This window comes from Hippichthys cyanospilos, chromosome 18 (genome assembly GCF_059441005.1).
Source record: "Hippichthys cyanospilos isolate Australia breed blue-spotted pipefish chromosome 18, RoL_Hcya_1.0, whole genome shotgun sequence".
Lineage (NCBI taxonomy): Eukaryota > Metazoa > Chordata > Actinopteri > Syngnathiformes > Syngnathidae > Hippichthys > Hippichthys cyanospilos.
The window spans coordinates 257,184-278,017 of NC_142386.1; the positions used below are offsets into that span (position 1 = coordinate 257,184).

The window sequence follows — 20,834 nt, forward strand, 5'->3', positions numbered from 1 at the left end:
GAATGGAATAAAAATGCCGGTGTTGCGTGCGATCGACGCTTCCCGTCGTACTTGGCCATTTCGACTTGGGCTACTTTTTGCTTATCGGGCTTTCTTGACGCGTCCTGCGTCCGAGGGGGTTTTATTTTGAAAGCCAAAACAAGGCTATCGCGTTCGGAGTCCAGCCAGCTTCACACTGTCGTGGTCATGAGGGCTGGAACCGCACAGCGCCGTTGCGCCTTCGCCTTCGCCTTCGCCTTCGCCGCTGGACCCGCACGAGTGGCGCTACTGAGCAACAGATTTCGGTCCTGGAAAGAAAATCCTCCAAAGTTGCTCACTTTACACAGCGCGCCACCTAGCGCATTTGTTCTTGCACCTGCAATTGAAATCGTGGCCCCGAGATGCATGGAGCCGTTCTTTGTTTTCTTTTCGTTCGTTCAATTCACTCGCATTCATGTGAGTTCTCGATGAATTCGGTCTCATTTGAGGAAAGGCGGAGGGAAACCGCGCGCGTTGTTTATAAGGCAGAAAATAGGCGAATGGAATGAAGGGGAACGCGCTGCGCCAGCTCAGTCGTCTGGTGTTTTGCGTCACTACGTTTCGAACAAATAGTGAAGGACGGGGTCAACATGAATGACTTAATATTTCGCGTGTCACGTTGCAGTGTTTACATGCGGGATCTTGTCATTTCCCTCAAGATAACTCACCCATGTTTAAACCGTGATGCACAGCAGAAATCAATTCAGCGGCTCACTTCTTTTTTTTCTGCCGAGTCTTCATTATTTGACACAGTCAATTAGAATTTGTCTCTCATTTGTTTGCCACCGAGGGCGGCAATTATGCAAACACAATGTTTCTGGTGGAGATATTAGCTGGTTGAGTCACACTTTTTTTGCCGGGAGGAAAGCCATGATTGCCATGGAAAATAATTGCAGGTATCTCTGTCCGGTTGAGTTTGCATGACTAATGCACATCCTCTATTGGGATTTAGTTTTATAGGCTATAAATACAAACGATCATTGCGGCCGGCGCGATCTGTTCTCGTCGTTTACTTCATCGACACACGGAGCTCCGCGGCTCAGTGGTCATTTTCCTTTTTAAATAAAATCAGCAATTTATTTATAAAGCTCTCAGCGAGTTTGCTTGCAGCGACACTCGACTTGTGCTGATTTCAAAGCCTCAGACAAACTATTCATTTTCAACAATTATAACCTGAAAGAAATATCGTGCGCGCTTCCATTTCTACTTTGATTGGCCGCTTGGCAAGAAACTAGCGCTACTAGCGCTTATTTCCCTTTCCACCTACTCGACGTAGCTTTTCCACGCCATGCGCGTGACTTTCAAGAACGACTCCAAAATTCAGAGCCAAACCGGGAATCAGAAGATGGCGCTGATTCCTGGGCCCCTTAACCGATGACGCGTCAATCTTGGAGCTGACCGTCGGCCTCGCGTCCAGTTGTCGGAGCGTGAAAGGCAGCCAGAGTGTTGGCTCCAACTCTTGAATGCACGCTCAGAAATTCCCAAGCCAAGCAAATAACGTTCAGCAATCGCATGGAGTCGCAAGCAAAGCGGCGCGCACAGGAAGAAAACTCCTTTGCTCGCTGCAAAATGAGCCGCCGACACAAAGGTGTTTATGTTCCTCCGTGCGCCCGCCTTTGAATGATCCCTCTTCAAATACGCGGCGTAAACGACGGCGCCGCGAGTACCACGCACAAGGGGAACTTTGCGGTCCCGTTGAGCAACGTCGGCGGGCGGCCCCGCAGCATCGGCTTTACCGCCCCGCCCCGTCCCGTCCCGTCCCGTCCTGCCCCGTCCCGTCCCGTCCCGTCCCATCCCATCCCATCCCATCCCATCCCATCCCATCCCATCCCATCCCGTCCCATCCCATCCCGTCCCGTCCCGTCCCCGTTGGGGGATTGAGGAGCTTCCTCCAGCTTCAACCTCCCCGCGGGAAAAGCAATGGTCACGGCATCCGGTGACCGTCATCTTTTGTTTTGGCTCCACTTGATCTGAAAACAATTGCAGTATGATAGCATCTCGTTTAACAGCCGCTTGACGTCGCATAGCCAACTAATGTGTGTAGCAGATTACTATCACGCCCGCTGAGTCTTTTCTAGCATTATCTGTTATCTTCCAGCGCGGGGAAACGTCGCGTCAATTGCTTTCTTGACTTGACGACGTTCCGGAGAAATGTTTCAGGGCTGAGAAACAAATTTGAGAAGCTTTCTCCCAAATCAATCCAAGTGACTTTTGCTCGCAGACGTACAGTAGCCGAGGCGCGCCTCTTCCCGAAGGTGGAGAGGTTTACACCTTTGGGCGTAAAGACATTTATCCCGCCGGGAGCCTCCGTGGCTCTACGGGCATCTTTGTTCAAATAAATGCCCCCCTCGCCGCCGCGAACGCACGTGGCCGAAGAAGCGTTGGCGGCGGCGAGGGGGGCATGGCGGCGTATGGGGCTGCCGACGGCTCGCACCGACAGCGCAACGCGCTCGTGTATGATGCATACGGCCGTCCGTGTCTTCCGTTCGCGTCCCGTCGGCGCGCGCCATCAACCGGCGGCGCCGTTTGACTCGATTTTGTTCGTCCGCGCAAAAAGCCTAAAATCTGGATTGACTCGCCGAAACGGGAAAATGGGAAAGCCGGATCGGACCGGGCCTCCGCCGCGTCAAAGTACGCGGCGGCGAGGGCATCTCAAGCTCTTTCTTTGGCTTGCCGGATTGGATTTTTCTGGCGGGGCAGCGTTTTCGACTGGTCTCGTACCCCCGGCCGGGTCGGACGAGAGCGATGCTTTTTCCTGCGCTTTTCATTTGCCGAGGAGCTCGGCGCGGGAATAATGACCCGTCTCTGTGATCAATTACCCGATTAGAGACACGCAAGGCTGCCCAAAAGCCCGGGCGGCGCGCGGCGCGCGCCGGCCGCACTGTAGCGCGCGCGCATTATGAGGGAGACAAACATGTATAGGTACGGAAATATAGCGGGATAGCACTCTGCGCCTTGCAAGTCAACGGAAGGACGCGCTGACTGGCGAGCCGCTGAAAAACCCGCAGATCATTAAGAAGCGTCCCTGACCTACGCGACCGCAACAAAGTCTCGCCGCGCGGGCTGAAATCCTTTAAATGGCCCTGCTAACGTGATGAACGTCATCCTGATCCTGAGGAGAATGCGCCAGGAGAAAATAAGCTTTGAATAACAACCTCACCGTCTGCGATATCCACACCGTCCCTCAATCAACGGCTGACATAGAGCCACTGCGGAGCGGCGTCCTTCTCAAATGCCACGCAATGAAAAATGACAAATTTGCAGAGATTGATCTCGCTACACTTAGGCACAGTCGGCGACATGGAAAATAGCAGAGCTTGACCCTAAAGTGAAGAGTGCGCCCTATTTTGGGGGAATTACGGTCAGTCGTGCTATGAAAAAGAAAATTGCATTCGAGATGGAGAACTGGAAAGCCGGCACACTTGATTTTCGAGGCCCACTTTGATTTGACATAGCCTGAAGAATACGGTAAACGTGGATAGCTCAGGCGCAACAAGTAGTCTACCCGCACTTGAATTTACTGAGCATCTACGGCGAAAAAATCCATCCAGACCGGACATTTGGAGCATCGTACCGGGCCGCTGGGAAAAACTGACAGCCGCCCGCAGGTCTCCTTTTGAAAACGGACAATACGTCGATCCGCAGAAACCGAGCCCCGTACGTACGAGCTAAGCGACGAATCGTTCATGAAAGGGGCGGATTGTGAAGAATGCCAAGGCCGATGCCAAACAGAAGAACAAAATCAATCCCGGCCTTCAGTTTTTTGTCGCTCTTGTCTTTGGAGCCTTTTCTGTTTCCTGATCATTTAAACGTATCTTTGCTACCTTCTTGTATGTATTAAAAAAACAAAACCAAACTGCGCTCCGGAGACCGCCGCGCGGTTGCCAAGCGCTCGGAGAGGAGGCGGACACTGAAGAGGGGAACGGCGGGATCCCGGCCATCAAAAGCCCCGCACCCTACCTGCGCGGCTGTTTGATTCTACGCGGTGTTGAACTGGCGCCGCGGTTCCCGTAATTAGCTTTTGGCAACCGACGCAAGATGATCTGCTTAACGACTGGGAAAAACAAATTGTATGCGGAGGAGCTTCAAGCGATCCGACGCACAGCGTCGTTGAGAATCCCGCTTTGCAAATTAGCGCTGAAGATAATCAAGCCGAGGTGGAGGTCAGGAGCCGTTTGAACAACCTCTTCGATTATTCAAGGGGAGCTTCCCACCAAACGTCGGGATCCAAAACGTCACCCCGCTTTTTCCGTATTCCCGGCACGTCCGCCGCTCGGAGTTTGCGCCTTCTCCCCGTGCCCCTGCAGGTTTTCTCCGGGCGCTCCACTTTGCGCAAAACCCGCACGCTAGGTATAGCGAACGACGGCGGGTCCGCGACTAGGTAGGGGGCGTACCTCGGGACGGCCGGGAAAGGCGCCGGCCGTCCACGGAGGGCTCGCGCAGTCGGGTCGCGGAGGTTAGGCGGACGTTCGGGTCCTCGGGCGAGTGGAAGGGGTCAAAAATATGCATTATCGAGCAGGGCGATGCGGCCAAAGGCTCCTCTCCGTTCATATTAGGCGCATGCGTCATCTGCATGCCAATGGCGCAATAAAGCCTCCTTCTTGCCGCCCGGCCTTGACAGCCGGATGTTAAATGCGCCTTGTTATCATGATTTAAAGCATAGGTAGAGCGAGGATGGCGCGTACCCATCCAGACCTTGGGGAGGATGGGACCGTGAGCGAGAGACGCCGGCTCTCACGCGCGCACGCGCACAGGATTAACAGGAAGTGGATATCAGACGGCGCGCGGCCTCATTTGCATTCTCCGCAGACTGAGAGCAGCGGCATCAAGCGTCGGCGCGCCGCCGCGCCCCGCCCCGAGGGACTAAACGCAAAACAAAGAGCGGCGTTGAGAAGGGGGCGCGCGTCAAAAAAACAAAAACATCAGTATTACCGAAAAGCTGATGAACGGGTACGCGCCGGCCGTATGCTGAGCTCGCCGCTCAAGGTGAAGCTATGGGCTCGAGCCCCGGCGCCGATACCAGCAAGAGCGCGGCGCGGGGTGCCGAGCCCGGTCGCGGATGCTGGCGTTTCCGCGGCCCCCAATCATTAGAGGCCAGATCAAAGCCATCAATTGAAAAGAGAGAATCCATCCGTGGTTCCCTCAGCCCTGACGCGCGTCAGCCATCTCAAACCTTTACGATTGAGTACACGAGCCCCTTTTTAATCACCTTGACGGTTACATAGTAGCATGCGCCTGAAAAAACACACACAAATAAATGTCAGCCAATGCGTGCGTCTTGGCAGCAAGAAAAACCCTTTGGTTAGCATGTGACTGAAGCTGGGTCATGAATGAAATGGAGTCAACTCATTCATCTGTTAAAAAAAAAAAGTTTTGAAAATGAGCTACATTGCAAAATGAAGATTTTGTGAGTGGGTGCTTTTACGAGACATGTTTGCGACGGGTAACGGCGCTATTTCAAGAGACGGTCCACCTATTTTTAGCAGTTCATACTTTGAGTAGGGCTGCACAATCGATCGAATTTTAACGGCCATCCCAATAGTGTCTGCCAGGATTGAATTGAGCTGATCCTCGGCGATAATAACATTGCCCAAAATAATGGAGATGATTATTTTGGCCGTAACCTAGCAATTGGTCCTGGGTGTCCTAGCGATTGGAGGCTATGATCCAAAATCATAGATCGGCTCCCCGTGGGTACGCCTTTGACACCGGGCGGTCACGCGCTACCAAGGGATAGCCATTCTCAGCAGTAGAGTTATTATTTTCTGTTTATTAACTCCTTCCGTCCCAAATGAGTATTTTTCTTTTTTTTGTAATTGTCCAGACATTCGATCCCAGGCACTTTCCCAGGCAACTTGATCAATCCCAGAATAAAGCAACTTTTCAACGAAACGTAACGTTTACATTTACCTAAAGCTCCGGTACCCTAGTTATAAAACAGCAAAAACCATTGTGGCATCTGCCCTGAACTGGGCAGTCGTCATACTCAAAATTATTCCTCAGTTTGCAATATTCTGCGAGTACAGCGAGTAAAACGAAGCGTTTTCAAAAGTAATCATTGCATTATTTGGTTATCAATTCCCCAAAAAGTCATTTTACCTGGAAGTTCTTTGTATATTTTTTCAAACATTTTCCAATGTTAGGCTATAGGATGGTCTGAAAAACCTAGGACGAAAAGTTACTTAGATTAATTATGTGTACACACACTATATATATATATATATATATATATATATATATATATATATATATATATTTTTTTTTTTTTTTTTTAATCCTTAAAAGGACAATGTGTAAAATTGAGACCGTTCTTCATTACGGTCGGCAGGAGGTGCTGCATTTACCATTGTCCGTTTGACCACCGGCACGCTTGAAATTATTGTGCATGCACATCTCGGACGCTAGGGGGCAGTGAGACGGCATTTGACAACAGAACACTCCCGGAAGCAGCTTCCGGTGACGTCATGTTGTGGGTTTACGGCTGAGCTGGAAAGTCAACATTCGCTGTGGTGTTCTTTTTGCTTTTGTTTCCTCCGTCGTTTTGGACGTTTTAATTAAATGGCGACTAAAGGGGTACCATGAAACTCCGGCTGCAGAATGACAGGTGAATAAACGCTCTCGTTGCTGGCCTGACAATACGTCTGCGCGCTAATGCTAACATTTCTCTGTCGTCAGTCGAGTACTCATGAGTTGTTTTTTTTTTGTTTGTTTTTCATCAAAATAAAGTTGAAGATAGTATTTATGTTGTCTTCGCTCTTTCTGTTTGAAGAGGGGACGGCATTACGAAATACAAAGAAGAGCTCAGTTTAAACGAGCTATCTTATGTGTGACAACATGGCTGCTTTTAAACGTACAATATTCAATTTCAAAACATATTAATAACAATATCATTATGAAAAGATAAGGGTTCAGTTTACTTTCTTGGTTGTTTACAGACTACATACCGTGCTGTTGTCATCCCACGATTCAGTTAAGCTCTGCAGGTAACGCAATAACACTAACTGGCAGAAAACTAGTCTGATTAAAATTGAGATGCTTAACACACCCTCATTGTGTCTTGTTGAAATGAGTCTATTTTGGGGGTCTCTCTCTCATATTAAAAAAAATATAAACACGCTGTTATTTTTCCTGTCCTTAATATGTTGTTGAAATCCGGAAAACAAAAGAAAATCTTTTTGTGTCCAGAAGAGCTGTGAAAGTGAGGGAGTCTCCTGCTGTCATGCAGCCTATTTCCAACCAGGAGGGCCCTCATGCAAGAAACGGTTTGTCCCTGGCACTGCAAGCAGACCTTCCCGCCCGAACGGCGCTCCGCGGCGCCGCCCACCCCGACACAGACGACGTGCGCGTATCCATGAGCGGCGGCGGAGGCGGCGCCGGCGATCCCGGAAGCGGCGCGGCCTCGGCCAGGAGGTCCAGAGTCAACAACCCTCGCGGCCACTCCCATTCCCGCGGGCACGCTCGAGGGCGGCCGCGTTCCACTTCCGACGCCGACCCGACGGACTCCGGTGACCCGGACTCCGGAGAGCCCAGCGCTTCGCTTTCGGAGCTGCGCTGCCTGTTCCGCTGGCTACAAAAGAGTCTTCCCTTTCTTGTCTTACTGAGCGCTAAACTCGTGATCCAGCATGCGCTAGGTGAGTGGAAACACACTTTGGCTTTTAATTGAGTTCGATTGGAGTCGCAAAAGGGGAAGAACGTTTCAAATACGGTCAAGGTTGCTTCATGTTCCAATGAATTTGCTCCGAAAATGAAAATGTATTGTTCACAATGTTAAACTAAATTTGTTGAGGCCTGCAGAAACCCTTTTAAAATCTCACGTACCCCCTAAAGTGCCTTTAGGTAGTTTAGGAAGACGCCTACCCCCATTTGATAACTACCATATTTTGTATATTTTCTTTTTCAAGTGGCACGTCTGTTACCTAGCGATGTCTTATTTTTCCCCAGGGCTCGCAGTTGGCGTTGGCCTCTTCACAACTTTTCTCTATGTGAATAAAAGCATCCAAGCGCAAGTTTTTCTTCAGGTAAGAGCCGGAGAGGGAAAAAAGTCAAACCGCATTTCCGTGCACGTGCGATGTGAGGCGCACTAATGTGGGGGGAAGAAAAAAATCTAAAATAATCACGTGATATATTTTGTGAAATGATTTTGGATTTTACCACACGCACCCCTTAAAATGACAACGTTTGTTTGAGGAGCACGAAGGCCATCTTGTAAGATCCTAACAAGTCACAGAGGGCGTGCGTAGTTTTGATTGGTAAAGCTTCGTCCAATCGTCTCCCAGAAGTGGGCGACTATTCCATTGCAATTCCGTCGGCACGAAAAAACAAAGACTCTTCCCGGAGGTCGCCCGGGAAAAGCCAAGCGGCGCTAGTTCAGACGGCGTGAGCCGGACTTTGGGGCGCCGGCCCAACCGGTCCACACGTCCGCGGCGGGCAAATGGTAAATGACCGGCGGCATTGTTCGCGGGCGCCCCCCTCAGGTCGGCGGCGCAAAGTTGCATTGCGTGTGGCTGCTGTCGCTGCTGGCCTCCTCCACCCTCCTGCTTTACTACACGTTTCTCCCGCAGTCGCTTTACAACTGGTAAGGTCGCGGCGGCGCCACACCAAACGAGAGTTTACCTCGGGGTTTTCACCCGGCCGTTTTTTCCCGCCGCCAGCCTGGTGTTCCTCGGTCCGACGATGGAGCCCCTGGGATTCTGGGAGGTCCTGTGGGCGGTCGGCATCACCAATTTCATCATCAAGTTCCTCTTTATGGGGATCAAGTGCCTTTTGCTGCTGCTGCCGGCGCCGTTGCTCAACCGCCGAGCGCAGGTGGGAGCCGCCCGCCGCTTTGCCAATGTCGAGCCGGCCGTAGCCCCCCCCCCCCCCCCCCCCGACGAGGGATTTTTCACCGTACCGGCCTTCCCCTTGACTTTTCCCAAAAAAATTCAGATGGTTTGAATGAGATTGTGCTTGCCGCGAGTTATTTTTCGATTGCTTTTTATCGGCGATGTGCAGATGTTGTAATTGAGGGCAAAAGACGGGGGTGGGGAAATTTACGTTTCATTATGATCGTTTCCTTTTGGAGGGCTAGAAAAGCGCACAAATAGAGCGTTGCCTGCTCACGCCGCTTTCTTTTTCTCCAAAGACGGTCACTTTACAGCGCCGTCCCCTGAAGCGGTCTACCGGCGGTCTTGTTCGGCCTCCGGCGGAAGCGCTTTCGCTCGCCCGTTCCATGCGGAAGAGTCGCGGCGTTACGCGAGGCTCTCGGCGCGCCGACAAAGAAAAGTGCGAGCCAACTTGCGTTGCGCGCAGGGACGCTGGCTGCTGCTGAGCGAAGAGCTGGCTCAGGTCTACCAGGCGGCGGCCCCCGCCCCGCTTTGGTTCCGCTACCTGGTCGCCCACCGGGAAGCCGACGGCGCCCCGGCGCTCACCGTGGGCGTTTTGCTGGCTCTGCTCTACCTCATCCTGAAGGTAGGAATTTTCTCCCATCCAAAGCGGACGACGAGACGCCGCGACAATTCCTCTTTATTTGGCCGGCAGCTTTTGGGACTGTACGGCCGGTGGACGTCTTTACTGAAAAGCGGCAGGGCGCTTCTTAGGAGCGAGGTGAGGCGAACCGGCACCTCGGTCAATTCTCGCTCCGCTCGAGCCAAATATCTTTGGGGGTCTCTGCTCGGCCGGCGACCGTTTCTTTATTTACCGATTGATCTTTGGGGCGGGGGGGGGGCATTTTAGCGCACGGGGACAGCGGCCACGAGGAGTCAGTGCGCCGAGGCGGGAGACCTCTGTCCTATCTGTCAAGGGGAGTACAGAGAGCCCCGAGCTCTCATCTGCCAGGTAAAAGATTCCTTTTCAGCTTTTGGATATCTGGGGAATTTTTACCTCCTCCCCCCCGACCGTACGTCGGCACTCGGGCTAAGGCTAGTCGGTATTTTGGCTATTTCAATATCCTGCCCAAAATAGAGTATTCAGATAAAGATAACATGTATTTATCCGGGGGGGATTGTGAAAAATTACAAATGCAGAAGACCAAATAACACATTTTCACTTCGTCGCGAAAGGCCGACTTTTATACGTGACGGTCAACATTTAGTTTGACCTCGATTCAAACTGCGTTTAACAATCGGGCGGTCAAATATGTTTTCAAATTGAGTTGGATTGAATTTGATCGTTTCATCGATCCATGGTTTATGGAACGTACGGATAAAAAAAAATTGCACTAAAGTCTATTAAAAATGATCTCATTTAGAGTTTACAGTCGTTTGTTTTGTCAGTTGTAAAACAATCATTGAGCCGTATTACACAGGAGTGATTGTTGATCGTTTCACTCTTGGAAGCGGATTGTTGATCGTTTCAATCTTGGAAAGCCATTCCGCCACAGCTTCGTCGTCGACGTCGTCAGTCATAAGGAGATGCTTGTCTATTCGTTTGATTCCGGATTCGAGCGACGTCGAACCTCTGCCCGCGAGTTTTGGTCCGAGAGGAATTTGATGGCCGCAAAAGCACATTTTGAGTCAGCTCGGCGTGTTCAAAAGTGATCGGCGGGAACGGCAACTGCGTCAGACTTGATCGAGGTCTATGGCGCCGGCCTATACGGAGCACTTCGGCCCTGCTCGCTAACATCTAATTTGCGTTCTACGCAGCTTTAACCGAAGTATTTTCAACTCAAATGATATTTTTACCATCGTGTTCCCTCCCCGCGCAGCACATATTTTGTGACGAGTGCATCGCTCTGTGGTTCAACCGGGAGAAGAGCTGCCCCCTCTGCCGCACCGTCATCACGGAAAAGGTGTACAAGTGGCGGGACGGAGCCACCTCGCCACACCTGCACATTTACTGAGCGGCCGCTCAAGTTTGTACCGCGCGGGTCGCTCGCTCGCCGTCGCCGAATTCAAACGACGGTTTTCTCACGTTGATATCCCAAAGCGTTTACCCGGATTTTCCCCGATTCTCTCAACGTTGCCGTCGTACTTGACTATTTTACTTTTTCGCGGCGTGCAATTATTCTTCTACTGTAAATACAAGAAAGTATTTTTTTCCACGATTTGCTGGATTTCAGCTTTGGCGAGAATCGCGCGCAGTCTCTGTCCGGCCCCTGACCTGGAGCCAACGCGTCTTTGGTCTTGAAGGGTTCGACTCCATTTGGGAGCGCCGGCAAATTGCGCGCACACAACAGCAGCCTGTATCAGGCCGTGCCGCCGCTCACCACTTTTCGAATCCAAAAGTGGATGCGGCTCACGTTGCCGGATTTTACGTGAAGTATTTTTACAGAGGCAATGTAAAACACCAAAGAATTGGAGAAATATATTTGACCTAATTGAATGAGTCCACTCTCCTTGTCCATTTCACTCCATGAACTATCCAAATAAAATGTTGCATTTGAACAAAGTGTGCCGTGTTTCATGAACTAAGTTTAAAAAGAATTAAGTTACTCCATACTTAAGTGACCCCGGTTCCTCGAGAGCCATTTCCCGCCTGTTTTTTCAACACACCCGCTTGAAACGATGGGGATGGTTCTCGGGCTTCGACAGGGCTTGCCGATGAGACGATTATTTGAAGCGGGTGAAAATGGGCATGGGCAGGCTACGGATCCCGACGAACCGGGGTTCCCTACCCCTGCTTGAGGTTATTGAGTCGTGACAAAAAAATCCCTTACTTAGGGTGCTTACTTAGTCATCTATGATGGAAACGTTTAGTCGGTTTAATATCGATTAATAAAGCAAAAAATGCGTGTCAAATGAATTCTCATTCGACAGCCCTAATACGAGGCAGCCAAAATTGGACAAGCGTCACTCCGTACTGACTTTTTTAAGACACCTGCTAAATTTGTGGCCATGACAAACATGTTTTCTTACCCGTTTCCGCGACTTGTGTTTTCGGACATCATCCCCGTAGTGTTCCTCGACCGTCTTTTGCACTTGGACGATTTGTTTGCGACACGCCGAGCTCAAAGAGCGCGCGTCGCGGTTTATGACGTAAAAATTGGTTGACGGAAAATGTGGAGAGGGCCTACTTAAGGTAAATAATGAGGCTCTTCTTGAAACCCGACACCTAGGTTGGTTTGAACGTGTACTTTTAAAGGAATTCTTTACTTGAGGTATAGCAATCTATTACTTTACACAGCTAAGCACTAATCAATTACTTAAGGAATTAAGTGCCGTCGACAAATCTGTCTGAATGACATTTATTTTGACATTGTTTACAAGCTTGCATACGGTACATTAAGAGAATTAAGAAAAAAAAAAAACATCTTCAAAAGCAGATGTGACAGTCATTAATTTGTCACTGCCCAACAGTGATTCAACATAGATTTCTTAGAGGGTTTTGCCTAACACCTCAAAAGTGGACTTGCATTTTATTTGGACCAAACACGTATCGCATCTCAGCAGACGCCAGTGATCCAGAACCTTTATAAAAAAATAATCATAAAAATAGTCGTTTTCACATCAATCGCACCCGAAGGAATCGGACAAAAAACATACACGCACGACTCCATCCACACCGCGTTCACCTTCAAGCGTGACAAAGAGTTCAAGTTTCAGTCAAAAACAGTCAAATTCATGACACAATTTAAAAAAAAATCCTGAGGCTCGTCCGGCGGAAACGTAAGGGTTCAGCCGAGTATTCGTCTTCTTGGTAACGGTCGATCTAGAAATGGAAGGGCTTAACGCGCCCAAAATAACATTTACCACTCGCGCAGGTTTTCTTGGAGGTAAATATTGCGTTTGGCTAATACAGCACCTCATACTTGAGAAAGCGTTTTTACATTCAACACAAACAAAGCCAAAAGTGAAGTGCGCGATTAGCAAAGGAGCCGGTCAAAAAGCCTGCCCCCGACCATCAAAGCAAAGAGATGGCCGACTTAAAGGGGGGACGTCGACGGCGTCGGGCGAGCGTTCCGCCGAGCGTCGGAGATTCATGCGGAGGTGCTCCGGACGTTTGCTGTTCATCGGGTAGGCCTGCGTTTTGTAGAGCGGCGCGCCCGCGCCGGACGGGCGCCCGATGGGAAGCGGCGCCGAGGCTTCCCACGCGCCTCCGCTCGTGTCCATTTGCTCCGTGGCGCTCCGCTCGCCGGATTGTTCCGCGCAGGGCCAGCGCTCGCCCCGCGCCATCTTCAGCGGGCTGCGCGCTACGCCGCTGACGCCGTACAATCGCAGTTATTGCAAGGAACCCTCCCGCTATCCTCTTATCAGCCGCTTATCCAAACAAAACCGGGATTCCTTCTCGAAATCCGCTATGAATTTCCACGCAAGATGCAAACCTTTTGCTTTGTATGCTTGAGGGTGTAGCGATTGCCAATCGCATGACGTTATTATCACCGACTGTATTACGTTACATGACATCATCGATACGAAACAGTATGTATATGCAATAAGGGAAGGGGGAGGAGGAAGAGGAGAGTGAGAAAAGCCAGGAGAGGAAATAAAGGAAGAGCCATAAGAAGAAAGAAAACTTAGGGGAAGAAAGAAAGGGAAGAGAAAGCACAAGTAGAAAAGGAAGTTGGAGAAAGAAAAGGGGAAAGACAAGTTGAAGAAGAGGATGGTGTGGAAGGGGAAGAAGAGGAAGGAAAAGTGGAAGGAAGCGTAAGCCGAGTGAGGAAGTAGGAGATGCAAAAGAGGTGAATGTCGAGGAAATAGAAGAATGAAGAGGAAGCAGGAAAAGAGGAAGAAGTAGGAGAAAGGAAAGGAAAGAAAGAAAGGGCGCCAAAGAAGGAAGAGGAAGTAGGAAAAGGGAAGTAGGAAGCAGTAGAGTAAGAAGGGGAATAAGACAAGGAAGGAGGAAAAACAAGAGGAAAAAAAGAAGGGGGAGAAGTCAAAAAAGTCAAAGTAGAAGAATTAGAAGCAGACGGAGGGCAACGGGAAGTAGAAGAGGAGGAAGAATGAGAACAAGTTGGGGGGGGTGAGAGTCACCTGACAGGTGTCCTGGGGCTCCCGGGGAACTTGCGCGGCGAGCGGGGCTTCGGCTCGAAGGAGAACTTCTCCTTTACGTTTTCCAGCACCGACGGAGCCACGTACGTGAAACCCTAGCGGGCAAAACCAAAAGAAAAAAATCAAGGCGTGAGCTCAACCCGCTGATGCGAGGAGAGCTTGCGGGCGGAGGAATCCTGAACCAGATGGGACCAATCACACGGATTCTGGTCCAAACTAACTTGGTGAAAGGCAAATGAAAAAACGACAACGTTTCCTCAACGTTCATTCGTTTAGCAGCCGCTCGCCTGAAATTGAAACGTTCGAGCCGCGTGTTAACTGCGACGTCATTTTAAAAAGAACTATTATCGTGAAACGGTCGCACAGCACACGGTTATCGCCATAAATCTAACGAGATCCTGTCGGGAGGCCCGGTAACACGGACCCTTTTGAGGGGAGGGCGTCATTCGCGCGTACCGACCAACGGCGACGACCGGGCGGGAAGGGGACAACAAAGACGCACCAGGAAGACTTGATTGGCGCTCTCGCTGAGCGCCGAGTCGTCCGGGCTGTCCACCGGAGGCTGGCTGGTGAACTTGGAGTCAAACTGGCTAACGTCATCGGCCGATCGCTGCCAAAAGCGGCGGCTCAGCCAAGCTGAATGTTTGGGCTTCGGCTCGGACCGACTCACCAGGAAAGGTTTGAACGGAGGTTCCACTCGCCGCGCGAGGAGTTCCTCCCAGTTGATGTGGCGGAAGAAAGGATGGGCCTGGGGGAAATGGCAAAGACACGCTCTTTGTTCGCGCCGGGTGGGACTCCTATTACTTCACCATGATACCGGACTGGGAACGCTTCCGAGCGCGAGCGATTTATTCATTCAGATCATATTTAAAAAGCGTCATAAATCTACTCGTACTTCATTCTAAACATTGCTTTATACTCTGGGCACAGTTCCGCAAGACGTCAGTCCCGTCGCCGTGGGACCGCCCGCTCCTTTTACGAATAGAATTCTTCGAAGAGCATAAAAACGGCCGCTTTTAGAGTCGAGTAAACGAGCTGCCTTTGATGCCGATTGCCTCCAATTAACAGGAGAGGGGTGAGCAATTACGCGCGGAGGAGGCGGGAGGGAGCGGAACCGCACACGCACAGCAAACACAGATGCCCTTGTGCTCCGTTGTGTAAAGCGCCCTTTAAAAAAAAAAAAGTGACAGCAAGTACAAGTCAGCCGAGGGAAAAGCCGAGCGGGCCGCGCGCCCGCTCTAACAATAGCTCAACGGCCAAGGCTTGCGTGCGTTCCGAGGGAAGAAAACGTCGAATAAATCCCATCTTGTTTATTGGAACGCGGATCATTCAAAGATACACGGGAAGCGGACCTTAAAAATACCGAGGAGAAAAAAAGTGATTCTTGGTCGCACTTATTGGACCCAATTTCAGATTTGTTGAGATGAAAAAAAAAAAAGTTACCTGCACCTCGGCGGCGTCATCCGGCCCCGCCCCCAGTCGCAACGAGGCGCTTCGTTTTAAAAGCTGCGAAAGGGGAGCAAAAAAGCGCGGCAAAATAGACCTTGCGGAGGGGGGGGGGGGCAACGGGGCCCACCTTTTTGAGGAGGTCTCTGGCTTCTTGAGTGAGGTAAGGCGGAAGGCCGAGTTTGCATTTCAAAATCTTGTCGACGGTCTTCTTTCGGTTGTCCCCGGTGAAGGGGGGCTGCGGGCGAACAAAAGAGCCGGGCGAGGGAGGGGATGGGACGGGCCCGCTTTCCGGCCGGCGACGGCGCGCCCTTACCGCCCCCGTCAGCATGTCGTACATGAGGGCCCCGAGGCTCCACCAGTCCACCGCTCTGTTATGGCCGCTCCTCATCAGGATCTCCGGAGCCCTGAGGAAGTCGCCAGGTTAAGGAGCCGCGCGGGTCCGGTCGGCCGCCGAGCCGCAAGAGGGCCGGCGCTCTCAAATGGCGCGGCCCGTTCCAGACCTACGCACATGTACTCGATGGTACCGCAGAAGGTGTGGGTGACCGCGCCGTCATGGATGGACTCTTTGCACAAACCGAAGTCGGTCAACTTCACGTGCCCTGCCAGCGCAAAAGCGCAAAAGCGCAAAGCGCGCTTGCCTTAGCAATTGCAAGGCAGAAATGGAGAAGGCGGCGCAAGATCTTTGTACCGTTGTTGTTGAGCATGATGTTTTCAGGCTTCAGGTCTCTGTAGATGATGCCTTTCTGGTGCAAGTGGCCCAGCGCCATTGAAATTTCAGCCAAGTAAAAACTAGAGAAGAGGGAGTGTCCTTTTACGTAAAGTCAAGTGAAATCACAGCCCAAGCCCCAATGAAGTTCTGCTCTTTCGTCCACGCTGTCCGCAATCCGAAAGCTGATTTGGAAACAATGACATTCAGAAGTTTCAAAGAAACATTTTTGCTTCTCAGTCATCATTTGAGGAGCCGTCAACTCCCGCAGGAGCAAGACAAACACAAATGACAAGAATGAATTATGACCGAATGACCGGTGCCGCGCAATGCGTCGCGCGAAAAGAAAAACGATACGTTTTGCTGTTGACCCTCGCTATTGGCGTAGAATTGGTAGCAGGTCAGCCCACGCACGCATAATGAAACTCTGCAGATAAACCCTACCCGTGGGAGGACATCCTTCATTATTAATGTTGAAATTAACGGGCTGATTCTGCCCAAAAACGGGATCAAAAAGGAAATCCCTATCAGTCAGAGCATGCTGCCCAGGCCCCCCGCTCCCTCCCCCCCAAAAATCTCGCAAACCTAATAAAAGTGTGCCGAAAGATTGAAGTTACCATGCCGTGTCTTCCATAAAGATGCCCTCTCTCTCCAGTTGCATGAAGAGCTCCCCGCCTGCGGTGGGCACAGTCAAAAGAAGAAAAAGAAGGTGATCCCGGCTCATGCGAGGGAAACGGGGCCGCGCCCGCGCTCACCGCTGAGATATTCCAGAATCAGGTACAACTTTCCTCCCGTCTGGAAAGCGTATATAAGATCCACTATGAAAGGATGCTTGACTTCTTCCAGGATGTTCCTCTCGGCTTTGGTGTGCGCCGTGTCCTTTGCGTTGCGGACGATCGCGGCCTGACAAAAGGACGGAAAACCGCACGGGCGCCGTCATCGGTATGCCGGCCGTGCCCCCCGCCCCGCCGGAGGTCTCCGCCGCGTCAGCGACGGAATCGGACGCCCGCCCGGAGAGCGGGAGGGAAGCCTCGTTGAGCCCACAAACACATCGTTATCCAAAACCGCGAGGAAAGGAGCGAGTCGAAAGGAGCGCGGCGTGAAAGCCGCTGCGGGCTTTCGCGACTTTGCGCGCTCCGCTCCTGGGGTGCGGCGTCACGAGTGAATGCCGTACGGAAAAAGGGCGCGGTGTTGCGTACAGTGGCTATTCAACACTTCAGTATTCAAGGGGGTTCATTCTCTGCGGAGAAAGGCGGGCTCACCGGACGCTTCCGTCGGAGGACGCCCACATCGAAGGCAAAATAGGCAACAAAATAGAGCCGAAATCACATTCTGACGGCACGATAAGCAAAAATAACGTTTCGAAATAGACTTTTTTTTTTTCCTTAAAAAAACTCCAATTACTCAAGGATGGCTTTCATACTAACCTTTTTCAAAACTTTCATGGCAAAAATCTTCCCGGAGGTGGAACCCGATACCTTCCGAACTTGAAAAACCTAAAAACACAAAACGGAAGATACCAAAACTCACAGGGCTCCGGGTAATCGAGCTTCAATTCCAAAAGGGTTTCAATTCTTTTGGGCTTTTTGTCGGTTTTCCGCAGAATGTTTTCTGGGAAGGATGAGGATATTCTGATCTTAGTGGCAAATTGACAGCTGACAACACAACACAATGAAATACAGACAACAACGATTTTACAAAAATGACAGTTATACATTTAACGTCTCTATAAGTACGTGACAAGTGTTCACAAAATGTAATTGACCAGCCTCCCTCAAAAATATATGCCACAAAACGGTGGCAAAGTGTTTTTCCCCCTATAACGCAGGCCGATAGTCCGTGAATTAGCCAGGGCGCGGAAACGTACGGCATCATACCGAGAGATGAATGGGATATTCCCCGCAATGCTGCTGCCGGCGTATATTTGAATCCCAACAGCCCAATGAGCAGCGGTATTGCGAAGCGATGCGCAATTTCCAAGGCCTTCGTGAAAACAACAAAAACAAAAATACACGGACGGGACGGCTCACCTTTCCGTAGCCGCCCTTTCCCAGAACCTTCAGCAGCTCAAAGCACTCGGGTCGGATCCGTTCGGCTCCTTTGTTCACGTTGTTCTCGGAAATCTCAAACTTCTCGCGCTCCTCGACGTCACTGGTAAGATCAAACAAAAGAGTGAGGAAGGAATTAGATTGACGGCCGAGCGGGTTGATACTCACAATTCAAAGCCGCTGCATTGCTCCATGTATTCGTCCATCTGGCAACGAAAAGAAAAAAAAATCTGAAAATGAAGATCGCGACTTGACATTAAGGAGGCGAGGCAGCATCGTCGGGGTTAGCGGTAGGTCGGAAACTGGCAAAGCGCCTCATTTGTTTTTTGGGTGTAAATAGTCATTGTATCGATGTATACGACAAGTTTAAGTTGACTGGACTTAAACGGCGCTCGCCTGTTTACTGGTATGCAGTTATGTATACTCTGTTATTAGTTATTATTATAAGTTATTAGATTGAACGATTCACTTTTTTTACATTTATATATGCCCCCCCCCCCACACACACACACACACACACACACACACAAACAAAGGCTTGCACGGCTTAACGGTACTTGTGAGGACATTCACTGGCCTAATGCATTCCTAACCATCAGAAATGATCGCCCAAGCCCGACACCTAGTCTAACCCAATTCAAAGCTATACTCCAAAAGCAAGTTTTCACCCTAAAAAAAGTGAGGACCGGCCTGAATATCCCCACTTTCCAAAATGTCCTAACTACATAGTTAGAAACCACAAATCGGATCTCACGAGTCTAGCAGGACAGGAACACACACACAAAAAACACATAATCCGTCCGGCGGACACTGTCTGACAAAAAAAAAAAAAAAAAAAAGATCTAAAACCCAGTCGACGTCGCGTGTGTGTCCAAACAAAAGTATCGCAGGGGGCACTTTAAATGGAGGAAATGCGATAAAATGACGTTTTAGGGCGTACGCCGGCGTGGCGGGAAACGCGGGGCGAGGACGCGTTATCCCATTAGCAACTTGGCCAAACACTCCGGCGTAAAGGCGCGATTAGCATCCGCGCTAACTGGGATGGGAAATACCCCGTCTTCCAGCTCGTCGTCCGACGCGCGGTCGTCCGCTTGGTCCAAGTCGATGTCGAAGACCCCCGCCATGGCGTTTAGCAAGAAAAGGCGAGCCCGCCGCCCAGCCTCGCGGGGAAGCCCGAAGAGCCGCGGCCGGCCGGCTCCGACACACAAGGCGTGAGCGAGCAGCCGCGCCGCCGCTCGTCGCGCTAACCGAACACGCGAGAAGCCTTCGACGGGGCGGGAAGCCGGGAACGCCCCTAGCGTCGACGGCTGGCATCGCTCGGCTCGGCTCGGCTCGGCTCGCCTCGCTCGTTTCCGGGGGACGACGGAAAAAGCCGACGACGCTCGGTAAAAGTCGCTCGCGCCGATCGGACGCCGGGCGGGCACGATCGCGCGAACCGCGCCCGATCAACTGCTGGTTACTCGAAGCCGATTTGTCATGAACGCGAATATTCCACACGGCCGAGCCGATCGTGGCCGGTAGGTGGCAGCAAACGATGTTCGCTCGCTACCTTTAGGCTTAGCTGAACTTGTTTCGATTGCAGGTTTACCGCTGTTTTTCTCGCTTGTCCTGCCTTTTGATTCGGACCTGTCAAAAACAGCAATTTTAGGCATTTGTTAACAAAAACAAATCACATTTTAAAAGGGAACAAAAACAAAACAAAGAGAAACGAATTCAAAGTCCGTTTGCAGATTTTCATGTAGGACGTTTACCTTGTTGTTTTTCTTGATAATTGACCTCTTTCTAAGTGGGACCGGGCAAAATCAAATACTGATTTTTACTTTGCAGATTTCATGCAATAAATGAGGGCACGCACTCCAGGTAAATGTACACAGTGCGTGTGTTTTTCTCAAGTCGACCAGACAAGGCAAATGTCCCCCCCACAAGCAATGACGTTTTTCATTCCCGCTCAGGCGGCCTCTCCTTTTGCTTCTCATTAAGAAGCACGATCCTGGAGCCGCTCTATATAACTGCCCTGACGCGGATCCAATAACTACAATCATTTGCGCCCGTGAGTCAGCAAGACATCTCGGCAGTCGCTCAAACCAAAACACGCGAGTTCAAATCTCCAGCCGTGCTTTAGTTTGGGCCTTGTTGCTGTTTTAGCCCTCAGCGCGTGTCGCAGCGGAGCCTCTTTTTTTTCTATGTAATGAGCCGTTGTATATGCTTGACCTACAATCAGGATCTGCTGGCCCTGGAGTGTTTTTTTTTCAGAATCATATATGCATTCTATTATTTTCTTTTCTTAGTATTTTGTGAAGAACCGAGGGACGGTTTCGGGTCGCTTGACGTTTGCCGTTTATTCATCAGTGTCCGCCTTCTCTTTGCACTGTTTCAAATCATCCATAGCATAAATATGTTTGGATTAGCATTTTTTTCCGTTTACCAAATAATCGCATCGTTAAAATGGTGACTATTGAACATTTATTCTACGTTTGGGAAATTTTGAGATCATGTAAGGAGACGGAATTAGAGGGTATTTTCAAACTTTTGACTGGTACTGTGCCAGCGTAGCCTCCCTGAAATGCGGCCCGTTTAGGCAAATGACGGGCCAGAAAAAAAAAAGTCAAATGTCACCCTCTAGTGGTGGCGGAGGGTTGGGCAAAAATACACTGACGGACTGTCGATTCAAATTTCACCACAAACCGACGATGATGGAAAGCGGGCGGG

At 50.6% G+C, this 20,834-nt stretch overlaps 2 protein-coding genes across 8 annotated transcripts; one reads left to right on the plus strand and one right to left on the minus strand.

Annotated features, from left to right (window-relative positions):
- Positions 1-6,468: 6,468 nt before the first annotated feature.
- rnft1 (ring finger protein, transmembrane 1) lies at positions 6,469-11,382 on the plus strand. Of its 4 annotated transcripts, none has more exons than XM_088440633.1 (10): positions 6,469-6,622; positions 6,954-7,001; positions 7,204-7,649; positions 7,960-8,036; positions 8,493-8,593; positions 8,670-8,823; positions 9,307-9,465; positions 9,535-9,600; positions 9,730-9,831; positions 10,700-11,382. In XM_088440633.1, exons 1-10 carry the CDS (start codon positions 6,597-6,599, stop codon positions 10,832-10,834), a joined length of 1,314 nt encoding a protein of 437 aa, XP_088296759.1. In that variant the 5' UTR covers positions 6,469-6,596; the 3' UTR covers positions 10,835-11,382. The 4 variants fall into 4 exon arrangements, with proteins under 4 accessions (XP_088296759.1, XP_088296760.1, XP_088296761.1 ...); XM_088440634.1 differs by having other exon boundaries at positions 7,207-7,649; XM_088440635.1 differs by lacking the exon at positions 6,954-7,001.
- Positions 11,383-12,162: 780 nt separating this feature from the next.
- On the minus strand, positions 12,163-19,403 carry rps6kb1a (ribosomal protein S6 kinase B1a). Of its 4 annotated transcripts, XM_088440621.1 has the most exons (15): positions 19,178-19,403; positions 18,294-18,331; positions 18,108-18,228; positions 17,505-17,573; positions 16,833-16,980; positions 16,695-16,752; positions 16,060-16,160; positions 15,880-15,970; positions 15,685-15,775; positions 15,499-15,606; positions 15,366-15,428; positions 14,593-14,670; positions 14,425-14,532; positions 13,905-14,017; positions 12,163-13,131 (listed from the first exon to the last, which is right to left on the minus strand). In XM_088440621.1, the coding sequence occupies exons 1-15, from the start codon at positions 19,247-19,249 to the stop codon at positions 12,813-12,815; spliced, it is 1,578 nt and encodes a 525-aa protein (XP_088296747.1). In that variant the 5' UTR covers positions 19,250-19,403; the 3' UTR covers positions 12,163-12,812. The 4 variants fall into 4 exon arrangements, with proteins under 4 accessions (XP_088296747.1, XP_088296749.1, XP_088296746.1 ...); XM_088440623.1 differs by having other exon boundaries at positions 12,163-12,401; positions 15,499-15,775; XM_088440620.1 differs by having other exon boundaries at positions 15,499-15,775.
- Between the last annotated feature and the right edge of the window lie 1,431 nt (positions 19,404-20,834).